General features: G+C 39.0%; 2 protein-coding genes across 10 annotated transcripts in view; one reads left to right on the top strand and one right to left on the bottom strand.

Moving 5' to 3' along the window:
* Window positions 1-960: 960 nt before the first annotated feature.
* pax4 (paired box 4) lies at window positions 961-7,894 on the bottom strand. Of its 9 annotated transcripts, XM_042078134.1 has the most exons (11): window positions 7,664-7,890; window positions 7,516-7,575; window positions 3,555-3,765; window positions 3,365-3,453; window positions 3,148-3,278; window positions 2,660-2,875; window positions 2,506-2,575; window positions 2,268-2,417; window positions 1,938-2,020; window positions 1,782-1,854; window positions 961-1,323 (listed from the first exon to the last, which is right to left on the bottom strand). In XM_042078134.1, the coding sequence occupies exons 4-11, from the start codon at window positions 3,396-3,398 to the stop codon at window positions 1,091-1,093; spliced, it is 990 nt and encodes a 329-aa protein (XP_041934068.1). In that variant the 5' UTR covers window positions 3,399-3,453; window positions 3,555-3,765; window positions 7,516-7,575; window positions 7,664-7,890; the 3' UTR covers window positions 961-1,090. The 9 variants fall into 9 exon arrangements, with proteins under 9 accessions (XP_041934068.1, XP_041934071.1, XP_041934067.1 ...); XM_042078137.1 differs by lacking the exon at window positions 3,555-3,765 and having other exon boundaries at window positions 7,664-7,891; XM_042078133.1 differs by having other exon boundaries at window positions 7,516-7,890.
* Window positions 6,463-15,794, top strand: part of snd1 (staphylococcal nuclease and tudor domain containing 1) — a 137,283-nt gene continuing 127,951 nt past the window's right edge. Inside the window, exons 1-5 of the mRNA XM_042078130.1 lie at window positions 6,463-6,684; window positions 8,761-8,910; window positions 10,314-10,434; window positions 11,081-11,162; window positions 15,527-15,687. Coding sequence (XP_041934064.1) covers window positions 6,607-6,684; window positions 8,761-8,910; window positions 10,314-10,434; window positions 11,081-11,162; window positions 15,527-15,687 — 592 coding nt within the window. The 5' untranslated portion in view covers window positions 6,463-6,606. The remainder of the gene's footprint in view (window positions 6,685-8,760; window positions 8,911-10,313; window positions 10,435-11,080; window positions 11,163-15,526; window positions 15,688-15,794) is intronic.

Raw genomic sequence — 15,794 nt, 5'->3', positions numbered from 1 at the left:
TACAGGCATTTCGGGTGTAATGTCAGAGACACCATTTAATTCAGGGCAGGGACATCCCTCTCCATTTTCAAAAAACTCCTGAAGACCCAGCTCTTTAGAGAACATCTCCTCTCATAGCAACACTTACAACAAGTCTTGCTGATCCTAGCACTCACCAGCCGTCTTAAACTGACACGTAACTGTTAAAAACAGCACTCACTGATGCACTTATTTTTACTGTACTCTAATGTTTTTTAAATTGTCCTAAAATTGTTGAGAATTGCTCTAAAACTTAAACTGTTTACCATGTTGTTAGTCGCTTTGGCTAAAAAAGCGTCAGCCAAATGTAATGTAATGTAATGTAATTCTCTGTATTGTTAATGTCAAAATTAGTTTGAAGTTGATATTTTAAGGTGAAAGAACTTAATTACATTGCCTTAGTTATGCAAAGTTAATGCAAACAACATATTTTGGTTTTTAATTCATTTATGTATTTATTGTTGACAACTTTTTTATAAATCAAATATGTGTGAGAATCTTTTTGTGACTGAACATTTTTGCAATTACAAACAAACAAATACTGTATTGCATATGTGCTGTTGCTGTACAGTGTGAGTGTAGCACTTGGCCGCTTCATCTACAGTAACAACATATAAGAGTAAGAACATGAGATTCTTCATTGTGGGGTTGATAAAGGATTATTTTATCTGGCCACAGTTATTTGGTGGGTTTAGTGGGTCAATTAATGATAAAGCATCTTAACATTACAGCATTTCTTTTATACAAAAGCTAAGACTTTGGCTAAGTGTACTATATACTGTATATTGTATGTGTGTAGTTCCTTTAGTCTTCATAGCAACTAACCAACAAAATATGATTCCTCAACTTCATCATGACCTTTACAGACAAGCAGTTGGTACTGTAGGTCTCACAGAACATGTTCTCATATGGAAACAGGTAATATACAGAACATCACAAAGGTTTGGGAAATGGAACCTCTCCATTAATATGTTGGTGGCATAAAGGTCCTCTTTAATGCCTTGTCACTTGTCAATCAAATCTCCACTTGTCAGTCAAAGCGATTCTGTTAGTATGGTTCCAAGATCTGTCATCATTGAAATGAGCCAAAGAGAGTCTGCTCATTTTGGGGATGCCCAAATGAAAATGTTGGCTGAAAAGAGTGATAGTGGGCCCAACACAATCCGGTACTATTCTCTGAGAAAGTAGTTATTTCAGAAGGATCAAACTGGAAATATTTTCTGCCTATATGAGAAGAAGACAATCTGTTATCCTGGTGGTAGGTCTGGGATAGAGTTGTCTTGTCATCATGCAGTGATGCAGGTCCTTCGGACAGATGAAAGAATACTGACATCATACATTTATACTACAAAGTCAGAAAATGACAATTAAACTGAGTAGTCTAGGATGCGCTTTTCCTGTTTCACATGTAAACACAATAAGATAATTGTATTTACGGTAATAACATAAACATGTGTAGATTAATATCATTGTAATATTTGGTTCCCCACCCTTTCTGCAGTTGTGCATGCACCCATTTCCAAACAGAAAACCCCTATTTACCGGAACTTGTTGGCAGTTATGCACATGGGACTCTTAGCAAAAAGATCTGTCATTACATTTGTGTGCAGCACTTCAGTATATAGTTTTTCATGAATTTGAAGCTATGCCCTAAACAGTTTCCAGTCTTAGAACATTATCATCAAAGAATCTCAAATACATCGGAGTAAACTTCCCCATGTGTATTACAAATGCAGTATATTTCATAGGAGTCCACAACATACCATGGGATGTACAGTTGTTTTGCTTGGTCTGACTCTCCCTTCTCAATTTGGCTCTTCTATTTGAGAACCACACCTGTATAAAAGAAAGAATCCCTTCATCAGAAGCCTGGTGTGTTGCTGTGGTAATGTAACCTGTCAAATTCTACATGATATTACCTTTATGGTGTCCTCTGGTACACTGATTTGTATCGCTATTCTTTCACGAGCTAACATATCTGGATAGTGATTGTGATGGAACTCTATTCCATGCATGGGGAGAGAGAGATGAGATCAATCAGTTCAATCATGATGCACAAATATGAATCAGAATCAGACACTGCTGACTGACATCTCATCAACCAGTATTGCAGGGGATAATATCACACGTTCAAAATACTTCAAATCAGAAATAACCTATGTTCTCATCATTGCAATGGTGAAAAACTGATCGAGTTCCATTTAATGTTTTGTCAAAAAAATGAGTCACTTATAAAGAAGTCTGGGAACCTTGCTCGAGAGCCTCTGCTTGTTTAGGGCTGAAACTGGTTCTATTCCGTTGTTGGGTACTGCTTGGATGATGGTTAGATGACTGAAGAACAGCCAGGTGTTCTGTCCCAGATACCTCACTCCCCTGACCTGGTACAGCATTCACAATTTCTGCAAGAAAGACACACACAAGGTGCAGGAGGACTTTCTGAAAGATGTGAACTATTTATTGCTTTATCTTTAAGACTGTGCTGTTCACCTGCATAGATGGCATTTGAGGCAAAAGTGTCAGTCTTCATCTTTCTCAGAATTCTATTGATGGAGGAAACCTAAAAAGCAAAGGCACCACTGAAATGTGCATTTCTCTTTTTGTCCCATGTTATTTTTTCTTTCTAGTCTATTCTTTAACTTACACTTGGGATTTTCTCAGCTTCATATGCTCTTGCTGCCAGAAGTCTTTGCCGAATTTCCCAAGCAAAGATGTTTGGACTCGCATTCTTGTGTTGAATAATTGTTGATATTACATCAGGTGTGAGCCTCCGAGGTCTACTTCCTCCAATAGCCTTTGGGCAGAGCATCCCGGTTTTCTTATATCGGTTGAGTATCTTGCTAATACAACCACTGGATACCTACAAAAATGTAAATATATAAAACATAACGGTTGTTCACTAACTGACAGCATAACTACACACCTACACAAGACATGAGCTTATAGCAAACGTGGATTCTTTGAAATGAATATATAAATATGTATTTGAATGGACAACATTGTGAGAAAGCATAGGGTAACCATTTAGACAATATTTTTTACTCACTTGGTCTTGTTAACACCCATAGTCTTCACAACAAACTCTTAACACTGAAACATCATTATATGCATTGCCATTTGGCCAAAGTGTACCTTAAGAATCTGTGAGATCTGAGAAGGTCTCACACCCTCTGATGCTAGTTCAATCATCATCCTGCGCTTGTAAGCAGGTAGTGGTCGGCCGTTTAGAAACACACCACCCAGCTGATTGATGCAGTTGTTTCCTGCATTAAAAACGACAAGAGAAACGTGTGAAAGATGCATTTACGCGCACGCATGACATTTTGGCATAATAAATAAATAATGTTACCTTCGTTTGTCGGATCCATGTCAGTGCAGCACATGGTTGTAACCAAGATTAATACAATGAATGACCTCGTTCTTTAGATAAATGTACTCCTAAAAGAACGTTAAAAACCCTTTTTCAAAAACGTTCTGATAGACTGTGAAAATGCTAACTTAATTCCTTGAAAGGGACAGTGAAAATCCTCCCCACGAACCTGTGCGCAACGCAGAGTTCACCAGCGTCTCCATTTAGCCCCGGAGCGCGAGATTTCTGATATAGGCTGGGGCAACACGCTCTTATCTGGATGACGCTTTGTCAGATATGGGAAAAGTAAATATTGGATGCAATCTTTTACAGACCTGTTCCCGTGCTGACTGGATTAGGCTATTATCTTTGCTTATAGCCACACAAGCATCTTCCTCACTCTGTGGAGGAACAATACTGTTATAAACCTCACTGCCACTTTTGGTGACATTTTCTAAACAGACAGAAGTAGGCTAGTCAGTGGATTATGTTGGACTAGACTAATTGACTTCTTTTCTGCATGTGGCATTATGAACTTGCTCTCTCTAGAGGAACATTATCTTTCTCCTTAACACTTAGGGTTATGATATAGGCTAAAGCGTGCTGATGAACGAAGTATAATTCATTTTCCTTATGGCTATCATATTTTATCACAAGAAAATTCCTTAAGAAGACCCAACACATTATGGCCTTACAAAACACTGAGATACAAAACACTGACCATAGCCTGTGGCATATGATGGAGTTGTAATAAGCCTACCAATTTGGAGTCAGCTTTATGCCCCCAGAGAATAACGATATGAGAAACTAACAAAGTATAAGCCTCCTGTGCAATGATGGTCTAAAACATAGAATTAAATCATAGGTAGCATAGTCATGACGCTAGAGTTGCGTGGTCACGTGACTCCAGCATTATTTCTGATAGTGGCGTTGCATGCGAATTAGATGCTTTCTTTTTTAAACAAACATTTGAAAATCTGTTCCACAGTCAACTGCCATATGGTAAAGTGCTTCTGATAAATCATAAATCGATAACTTTGTCTTTTTATTGCATATTCTTTCAAGCATGAGTAAATAGAGGCGGAGAGCAAAATATCAGGCTCAATTGGGATATATTTATAAAATAAAGAGTCTAAAAAGACCTCGCAGATGTCCCTTGTCTGGCCTGTAGATAAAATGTGTTGTAAACGTTATATTTAAATATTTGAAGAGCAAATATTAGCGAATGAGAATATACACAGGCCTCGTCTTTCTGGCTGTTTAATGACTAATTGGGGATCATTAGGTAGGTCCACACAGATCGAAGTACTGTAGAAATATAGGATGGTTTTTAAAATGCCATATGGTCCAAATTATATATTAACCACTGGTTACCAGATAATAATATTTTCATCGTTGGGTGCTTTGTATGTAGAGGACAAACATTCTGAACACCATTATCTCCTTGCCGACGGAGGAAATAGGTAAATAAAGTATTTATTCACAAGAACATAGTGCCCACGCAGTAGAGAATGTACTTTATGACTCACTTTATTAGTCGGAACATAAGTTAATAAAAGCAAGCACTGACTGCAAGGGAAATAGCCAAGCACACCTGGTGCGCAAAAGCCCGAGGGACTTCTATTGACTGTTCAACGTCTTTGTCTTAAGGGAAAATTTGGGGTCTGTACACACAGACAGTAATTCAAATAAATAAAAAAACATTTTTTTCTGACGGATGCGTTTGAATTTGGGATTTTTGAAGCATAAAACAAAACAAAGGGCTAGTATATTTTTCGCGTAAATGGGTACCTAAATCTACCCAAAGCGCACAACGACACAATTCGATATTCGTGATTAAACCAACCGTTTCCTGAGTAAAAACATACAGTACCAAAATAAACAGTTTTACGTTTTAATCAACAAAATGATGATGGGCATTTCCCAACAATTCCCCCCAAAATCTCGTTAATTTTCCATCGTTCGCATGGTCCCAGGAGAGCTATGTTAGACCTTTTGGCTAACCACCCAACACGGTCACCTTAGGACATCAACTATGGAAGGAAGAAAAGTAATAGAATCATCACTCATACAAACCACCTTCACGATCAGTAAGCCAATATCTTTCACAAACAACAGCATAAGCGCACTCAAAGTTCCCCTTAACATTTTTTCAGACACAGACAGGTGAGTTAGATGCGCTAAATTCAATCCAGGGGCGAAGGGCGAGAACAGTCATTCCACCTTTGCGCATAGCCTACCTAAGCTACAATAACAACTTCGCGTGTTCTCTCTTTTAAACTATTGTCTTACTTAAGCAAAATCATGTTTTAAACTGCGGCGTAATATGTTCATTTCTGTCAAAATTCAAAATCAAGGCTTGATGTAAATAAGAGCAAATTTCTGGACTACTACGTCAAGTTAAAAATGTCGTCTTGGTATAGCAATCTGCCTATCTGCAGCTGTCACTAGAATGAATAAAAGGGAAAATATCCCGTCATAGTTAAAACGAACTAACATTTTCTATGCAGGCATACATTCCAACACTCCCATTCCTATTCCTAGTAAATGGCGTCATCTAGTGATTAGTTCTTAACATCACTTTTAGAGTTTCTCAAATTCCTATTTTTTTTTAAAGCATGTTCAGCAAATTATTTTGAAACGTTCAGTCTTTTGCAAGTACCTAATGGTAGATATTTACGCCTATGCCACACAGGTTGAGGGCATGGATTGCAATTTCTGTAATGTTTTGGCATATTGTTGACAGCCATTGTTTTTCTGTGGACTACTAATGCTTGTTATAGCAGTTCTTGTGAGCCTATAGGCAACTCAGTGATACGAGGTAAGGTGGATATATGCATTCCAACATGTTACGATATTAAAAGTATAGGTTATGCTTAGTGTCAGTAAGTCACGTGATTTGAATAGCCGTATTATATCACTACTGGGCTACAGCATTTAGCCCACTGACTGCTCACTGTGTATGCTGACGTGTCGTACCTCTCCAAGTACCGGATACTACTATTACCATTTTTCTACGTCATGAGGTAATGAGCCTATTTAACTTAGCGTGGGTCTTTGATGACCCCGGAAGAGTAATAGTTTGACGTGTACATTCAACGCATGGGTCCGTATGCTTCCGGTTAAGCTTGTTTGATCAGCAGTGCTCAGTCTTTTACCCCTCTTGGCTTTCAGTGAAACAGTCACATAGGGCTCCTGGTTCCTCACCTGTCTCCCCTAACGGTGAACTTAAACCCACGGACATGGCATCATCGGTCTCGGCACACGCACAGTCTAACCCGGCTCCTGCTCCGGCACTCCAGAGAGGAATCGTGAAGATGGTAAGACCATATGGACACATAAAGTGTTGGGCTAAGGAATTGCTAGCTAGCTAACGATAATTATATAGCAAATAGCGGGTAGTCAAAGGTGGGTCGCAAATTGAGCTTTTGCACTGATTCAACCACTACATGTAGTTAGACGTACTTTCATGAACTTTTCATAGGCGTATAAATCCACTCCTGCCAACGTAGGAGACCTCACTCCCCCAGTTTCATGGCTAATGTCAGAGTGGATTGAAACGAAGTAATCAAGGATCTTTGCTAACGTTATGCTTGGGAAGATTCAGCAGTCCAAGCAGACTGTTCAAGACCAACTAACGTCAACTAGAATTCTCAAGCTTCACATAGGTAAAGTTAAGTGTTACGTTAACATTAAACATGGTAACGTTAGCGTATCCAACCTAGTTATTTGAATGCGCAACGTTACTTTGTCAGACATAGTTTCTCTTGAGTTTATAATGACCTTTGAAACGTCACCACTTCTGTATTTCTTCACTTTGTTCAAAACTTCAAGATTGATACCTAACGTTACCTTAACCAGTTTCTAACGGTCTGTTGAGAGAAATCGATTGTAACGTTAACGTTGTTTAACTACGTTAACTTTATATTAGCCTCCCCTTAGTCAGTGATATTACTTAAGAAATATCTGTCACTGATGCTGACGACTCCTCACATAGCAGCATGTTCACTGATTTAGCGTCTGATATGCACACACACCGTGATGTATTGGTGAACTAGCATAGCTTGCTAACCCAAACCAAAGTGGTCCATTCCTGACGTTAAGCTAAAGTTGTCTCTCAGCGACAGCAAGCCTACGGACCATGTTTTTACCTTGTCCACGTAGAAAATGCCTTGCACTGTCTGAACAGTGACATGGACCAGAGGATAACACTGTAGAATAATCAAAGTTCATGAGCTGTAGCCGCTATTTCTTTTGCTTTTTAGAAGACTATTCGTGTTAGCGCCTTTAGGAGAATACCTTTTGGTAGTCAGCCAACATCTGCCATACTTGCTATTATAGTCTTAAAGCGTTTCAAACGTTAATCGGAATTTCATCAGTTGGAATCAGTGCATATTTGAATGGAGTGGAGTAGAAATGGCTTCATGCACTGAGATAGCGTCTCAGGGTTAGTCAAGAGTTTTCTACTGTTTACTTATCCCGAGTCTTGAAAGGACTGTTTGAGACTACAGCTGGAAACTGACACGTAGGCCTAATCTCGCAGCCTCTGAGCCTCTATCTCTGTAAAGCTAGCCATAGCTATACATTTTGGAACTCAGAAGCACATTTTGGTGAAGGCTAGTTGAAATTGCAAATGAAAAACACGAGTTTCTAGTATGTGTATGAATTAGTATGGAATATATGTATGTATGTATGCATGCAGATATGATGCTCGGCATAAGTTCAACTGCTAATCAGTAGCATTTATGCTGTTTCTGGTTTTGCTTTAGCTAGTTAAGCATACATATTTCATGGTCTTTAATGGAAATACACAATCATATTAATGATGGAATGAGCCTGTAACTTAAGCGTGAGTATAATAACTTATGATGATGTTTTGTTGTAAAAGGTTGATGTCATCTTGATACAGCATTCTGTGAAATAAAAAGTAAACAGGCCCAGCATGTGTTGAATGAATAGCCATTCATGTGTTCTTCATATTACTTGATAAGACTATCCAGCCTATTGTTACTAACAGCCAATGTTACCTTTGTGTAGAAGACAAAATCACAAAAACTCCATGGCATGACCTCTATTTCTGATAGCTGGTGAAAAGTCAAACTGCATGGGACTGACAGGGAATGTTTTTTTAGGTTTTCTTTGTTTTTTGTTGTTTTACCTTAAAGGTGAGGTGTTTGCAACTACATTACCTTTTATCAATCCAGTTGTAGAAGGCCTAGTTCCCAACCACAATTGATGAACTGTCCTACTTGTGATTGTTTTTAGACATTGTAGAGGTTTCATACTGATGCCACAGACTTTGTGGCTGGTGCTACACATCTATTTACTTTGTAGCACTGGTGCTACTTGAAAAAAAAAATGGTAACATACAGCCCTGTTATGTGGTAATTTCACAGGTGTTGTCTGGATGTGCCATCATTGTTCGGGGTCAACCTCGAGGCGGACCACCCCCTGAGCGCCAGATAAACCTGAGTAACATCCGAGCTGGAGCATTGGCCCGCCGAGCTGCCCAGAGCCAGCCAGATTCTAAGGACATTCCAGATGAGGTAATTGTTCTTTTTACTGCCATCTATTTAAGTGTCAGTATTACCTTTATATTAGTATCAGTTAAATGTTAAGAACAATTGGATTAATGCCTTTCTGTTAACTTTGGAATCAGTAATTCTAGCATCTCTGCATCCAGTTAGCCTGACAGAAATCGCACACTGTCAGATTTCTTTGACTAGAATCACTTGTCACAATAGCTATGGCCGTTGTTTAGGCTACACATAAACTAATGTAATACTGTGTGATTTACATGTCCTATTGCTTGGATTGTAAACTACTCTAGACTACAATGGAACTGATGTCTCATAGCATATTTAACTCTACTATTATGGAGGTTAGAGGTGTAGTCAGTGGTTTTAGTGGTGATCATATTGCAATGAATGCCACCAGGCCTATGGAACAGGAAGAATTGACCTCTTAAGTAGAAAAATTGGCAAGTTCTCCTGTGTATCTGTCTTTTATAATTATGTTTTTTTTTAAATATTTAAGATAAAAAGGACGGAGCAGTGGACAACTCCCGTTAAGATTCAAACCATTTGAACGTCCCATGAGGACGGAGCAGTGGACTACTCCCGTTAAGATTCAAAACATTTGAACGTCCCATGATTTCCTGCAGTGGTTTTGGAGAATAACCATAGCTGATCAATCTATCCGTTACTCCACACATCACATTGGTGTAAGGAGGGAAAGTAGGATTATTAGGAAGTCAGTGCATCACTGCTGTCAAAACACGATTAAGAAAAACTCCTGCATGCCTCATTCTCCAGGAGGGTTGATTTGCCTACTCCAACGGGCTTTTCACAGGCCTTCCTGAAAAGACCATTAAACAGTGTCAAGTGATGCAGCACTGCAAAATGCAGCAGCTAGAGTTCTTATGAAAATGAAAAGAACTGACCACATTACTCGAATACTTAAGTCCCTGCAGTAACTTTCAGCAAATTACAGAATTGCACTCCTAAAGCAGTCCTGTGATAGAAGGGGACCAAACTACTTATCAGACATATTTCAGCAATACAAACCTGTCAGATCTCTCAAATCACAGAAGATATGCTTGTTGGTAAAATCTGCTGTCAGAACTAAACTTGGTAAAGCAGCTATACAGATCAGCTTTGGAACCAACATCCAGATGTAATCAAAAATGTCAAAAATCTAGACTTAAGGCCAAACTGTCTAGATACTTTCTTCTTGCACTTACTTTTGATCTGTGTTTTATTTCCTTTACCTATGGACCTCACTATCTACTTTTGAAACTTACTTACATTTAAAACTATTTTTATTTAGTACTTTTATGCTTTTATTTACTATAATTTACTATTCCTTGAAATAATCTTGCGTTGTCCTCCGACCCCTCTAGTAGCATGCTGTGTCTATTTCTCAACAGTGCTTTTCTTCTGTGTTTTAGCCATGGGCTTTCCAGGCACGGGAGTATCTGAGGAAAAAGTTGATTGGAAAAGAGGTGTGCTTTACTGTGGAGATAAAGACCGCCCAGGGGAGGGAGTATGGTGTGGTCTACCTGGGAAAGGGTAAGATATTGCATTAGTAAATAAAACAATTAACAAAACATGTAGTGGATGTCTCACACTCACAGTCAGGCATCCAGTACAACGACCCCTCTTATTTTCAGGCAAGCAGCTCAGCCAGATGGCTGTTTACTCTACAGATTTATTCATTTGTTTTGTTAGATTTGATATGGTTATTTTCAGCAGGTGATTTGTATGCCTGATGCTGAAGTGACTCGATCAAAATAGAAGTATGTCAACCAGCAGAGAAAAATTAATGCTTTGTCAGCGTATTTTGATGACAAAAGATTTGATTCCAGTCAGGCTTGAAACAAAATGCCTATGCTGTGTTGGATGTTTGCTCAGATTTCCGCATATACAGTATGTAATCTAGAGTCTAGTCTTATCTAGTATCATCAGACTTAATCAAACTGAGATCTGTACACATGCTCACTTGCCTGTTAAATACTACTGATGTTCTGTAGCAACTTTTCTATCCATTATGCTCCTGTTAAATGATCAAAATTAGAAATAACTCTCAGTAGGATGTGCCACAAAAACATTAATGTTAACAGTTGTTATAAGTACTCTAGGGACCTGAAACTGACCTTCCTGATCTCTCCATGTAACTGTTTCTGACCCAACTTTACCTATTTCTTGCCATCTGCAGACACATCAGGAGAGAGCATTGCAGAGTCTTTGGTGAATGAGGGTTTTGCCACAGTCCGTAGAGAAGGCATCAGAGGCAACAAGTGAGACTCATTATGTTCTTTATATTGTTACTGTCTGTATAAGTCAAATGGCACTAAAAATATATTAGAACAAAGAAGGAATGTCTTGCTTTGCTAGACCTGTTCTTTCTGATCATATCTACCAGCAGATGGCAGTGTTGTTCAGCTTATTAACCTCAGATGCTAGATGGGGAAAACATTCAGCCCAAACATATCTTCTGAATATCTGATTTTGGATCACTGAAATTTTAACTTGTTCTCAAAAATCCCCTCATGTTGTGTGTTTTGCTGATTAGATATCTAAAATTTGTCAGTTGAACGTTAAGCTGGGAACAGTGCCAGTCATTATTTGACCTATCTCCCACTAGTCCTTTTTCTCTCTTCCTGTCTCTCACAGAAACACAGTTGATTAGATTTAGATTTACACCTAGATTGACCCCACTGACTGTGGAATATGGCAGCCCTCCTCTGCCCAAATAGAAAGTAACGTTAGACTCTGATTAATGATTGAAAAACTTCTCCTGCCATGCATCTCCAGCTAATGATTAGTCCCCTCTTTGTGCAACTGACTTTTCTGTGACTATTGCTAAACAAACAACATCCATACTTATTCATTCAGTTATTTGGACTGCCAATGAGGGTGTTTGGTATCGTACTTCATAAACATTTCATCCTCATAACATTTCATAAATGTTTTGCTATAAAGAGAGTTAGTTGTGAACTATTCAGTATTTGGACATGAACAAAGCTAAAACGTCTATCAAAGCTCATGGAGTACACTGATTGAAATTGTAGTTATTATGAATAGAGCTCAGTAAGCTATGTCCCCAGCCATTATAAGTGCAATTCTAAATGTATACATTTCCCTTCCAAAATTAATGAAATATGTAAGTCTCTAGTAAAAATGAAGTTAATATTTTCTAGGTGTAGACATGGAAATCACAGATGTTTGACTTGAATAATTAAGTAGATTAGTAAATGCCTGTCATCTTGGCAATTTGCTGGTAGTGTAGTCCAGAGGTGGGGAAAAAAGTCACTATTTGGCAAGTCACAAGTAAGTCCCAAGTCTTAGCAGTCAAGTCAAGTCCCAAGTAAAGACAGAGAAGGGCAAGTCGAGTCCAAGTCCAAGTCACATCAAAGTCGAGTCCAAGTCCAAGTCCCAATCTTTTTCAAGTCCTGAACAAGTCATCAGGTACTCTTCACTTAATAATGCCATTATTAGACTATCGATCATATTTTTAACACATCAATCTAATCTACAGTATTTTTTTTTATAAATGCAGATTAAAATATGTTCAATGTTTCTGTCTTGAAATCTTTTACGATATATGCATGCGCATACCTGTGAAATATACGCACGAGCATGCCCGAGTAATCTGGACGAAACAGATACGACTGATGGCATTTCACTGTGTTAGGCCACAGATTTGCCTGCAATCAATTTATTAGGCTGTCTGCCAGTGGCGACTTATAAGGGAAGCCAAGGTCATGGTTAATGATTACAATAAATGGTGACGAGAAGAAGTGTCTCACAGGCTACATTAGTAAATTGCTGCGGTTAAATATTTTACGTTTTTGTGATTAAAAACTACATTCTCTCCCTAAAGACTAAAGCTTCTTATATGGCATATTAAATACAGCATAAATCATAATATTACTGAGTAACCACAAAGGTAAAAGTAAAACAGCAAAGCTACTATTTATTTAATGTTGGTCCTTCCTCTGTCTCTTGGTTCCCTACACACAGTGCATGATGCGTGTGGTGGTAGCAGCATCACTGATCACTTTGCTCTGCCTGCTTATGTCCACTATGTGTTTTGTTTTTTTCGTCGCGGAAGTGAAAGCATCGCTGGGCTGGTCCACAATCAGGAAATTTATTTTTTGATTTTTCGAGACATGTCAAGTCATTACAAGTCAAAGAGGCAAAGTCCGAGTCAAGTCTCGAGTGAATAGTATTCAAGTCCAAGTCGAGTCGCAAGTCATACCGAATTTTATCAAGTCAAGTCTGAAGTCATTGAAATCATGACTCGAGTCTGACTCATGTGACTCGAGTCCACATGTCTGGTGTAGTCTCAGGCCCAAGAACTGAATTTGCTCCAAAGTGGAACTCACCCTATGTATTCAGAAGTTTATTAATCAGTTTTGGTGAAGCATTAAAAGATAAGATTGCGTTATTCTTACAGAAGATATCATCTTTAGTCTCCATCATAGAAGACATGGGAGTAACCTATGTGTATGTGATATGTAAAAAACAGTATTCTTTGCATGATTTGGTTGATTGCTCAGCATAGCCAATAGCTATCCTGAATATTCCTAATTCTTCTAAAAAGATTGCACATAAAAACACCTGTCACCTTTTATAATGCGCTTTCTTTATTGTTGTAGCTTTGGTAACAGTTCTGAGTGAAGGCTTTGCTTCCACTAAAACCTGGAAGGCTGATCTCTCTGCCAAAGGTTGAGTTACTATAGACTCAACGACTGTTCAGTGTAGTTTAATCACCTGGTGAGTTCATGGTGTGAATTTAAAGAAGGGCACTCAAGCTGAAGTGCTTGGAATTTCACAACTTGCTAAAGGTGTGGCATTTGTTGTACAGAGTTAAAAAAATCACTGCATTTCTGATGAGGTTTTAAGCAGAATTGATGTGGCTGGTGCTCTAGTATCTTTGGGCATGTGTTCCCTTCTCCAATTAGAACACACTGCTCCATAACACACCGCCTCTGCTCTGTGCACTGAGTGGGTTTTAATTGAGTTCCTCTTTCTTTCCTTGTTTTTGTACTTGTAAAAAGTGAGAGAGAGATTTGCAAGGAGCCCTTTCAGAAGGCATGAAAGCCCTCTTATCCTCGCTGTGATGGAACCCCATTTAAAATCTTTTGACAAACTTCAGCAAAATTGTAATTTGGCTTTCTAACCAGTGGAATGAATTGAGACATAAGTTGGATATTGATATACAATTTGGAGTAATGAAAAGACTGTGATCTCAAGATGTCTCTGTGGAGTCTTTCTAGTTACACACTGAGCATGGCAACACAAAGCAATGCATAATTGCACAGAAAATCGAGCATCTTCTGAAAACATACAATGTGTTGTCGTATATATTTTTTAATAAAAAATGTTGGCCGGAAAATATGAACTCGGTGTGCAAAGGCCTTTACTCTGTTTCAGACCATACGGTAGATTCTTTCACACCATCTATTCAGACTGTTTTACCAATATTTACTGATGCATTTCAGTGATCTATTTGGTTTTCTTGCATTATTTATACACACCTTCACACACACACAAGTATACAGTGCTGCTTGAACGTTTATAAACCCTTTCTAAGGTCATTTTTTTGTACGTTTTTTACAAAAAATGAAAGTAACCTTATTAAATGTACATCCAAACCCCAATTTGTAAAGCGGACCTTCCAAATAATAGACAGAAACAAATGAAAGTTATATATTTTCATTATATATATTCAACAAAAGTGGTTTAGCTCACAAAAACTCAAAATATGACATGCACGAAAATACATGGGCAGCCGTGGCCCACTGGTTAGCACTCTGGACTTGTAACCGGAGGGTTGCCGGTTCGAGCCCCGACCAGTGGGCTGCGGCTGAAGTGCCCTTGAGCAAGGCACCTAACCCCTCACTGCTCCCCGAGCGCCGCCGTTGTAGCAGGCAGCTCATTGCGCCGGGATTAGTGTGTGCTTCACCTCACTGTGTGTACACTGTGTGCTGTTTCACTAATTCACCGATTGGGTTAAATGCAGAGACCAAATTTCCCTCACGGGATCAAAAAAGTATATATACTATACTATACTATACATGAAGCCATGTAGTTAATAGCTTGTGGCACCTCCTTTTGCAGCCCTCACTTCAACAAAATGTCCTCTGTATCCATTAACCAGTGACTCGCATCTAGTTTTGGGACTTTTTGCCCACTCCTCCTTGCAGAAATCAGCCAGATGAGAGGTAGGAGGGTCAACTGGCATGTACTGCCCGCTTTAGATCTAGCCAAAACATTTCTATCGGATTGAGGTCTGGACCTTGACTATTCTAATCCAGAGTATGAATTCTCTTTATCTTAAGACACTCTATGTATATTCTGAAGTACAAAGGTATGTTTTGAATGTCCTCAGTGGCTAGTAGGATTGACAAGTGTTTACTTCCCCTTCGTATGACCATACCACAAGTTAATTAGTTGATGGGCTTTATGCTATCTTACAAAATGTAACCTGTACCCTTCAACATGTAAACTTTGTTTATTCTTATATTTTTCCGTTTTTTGGTCTGTCCTATTTTGTTTTGGAGAGCCAAGCATTTACTTCAATTTCTGTTTGTCATAATCTGTGTGTGTGTGTGTGTGTGTGTGTGTGGGGTGTGTGTGGCCTTGTACACTGAAGTCCTGATCAGGCCAGGCTGTGTGATCTGGAGGACCAGGCGAAGGCTGCTAAGAAGGGGCAGTGGTCAGAGGGGGGCGGCTCCCACACCATCCGAGACCTGAAATATAGCATTGAGAACCCCCGCAACTTTGTGGACTCGCTGCATCAAAAACCTGTCAATGGTGAGGCACTTACCTCCATTCAGCCATTCAGTACTCCACCCACGCTGTTCAGCTATGCAGTACCTGTCCACTCAGGTGTTGTAATTCAGCAGACGCACAGATAATCT

This window comes from Alosa sapidissima, chromosome 22, assembly GCF_018492685.1.
Source record: "Alosa sapidissima isolate fAloSap1 chromosome 22, fAloSap1.pri, whole genome shotgun sequence".
Taxonomy (NCBI): Eukaryota; Metazoa; Chordata; class Actinopteri; order Clupeiformes; family Clupeidae; genus Alosa; species Alosa sapidissima.
Note: the sequence above shows the minus strand (reverse complement) of the source record. Positions and strands in the feature narration are given on the sequence as shown.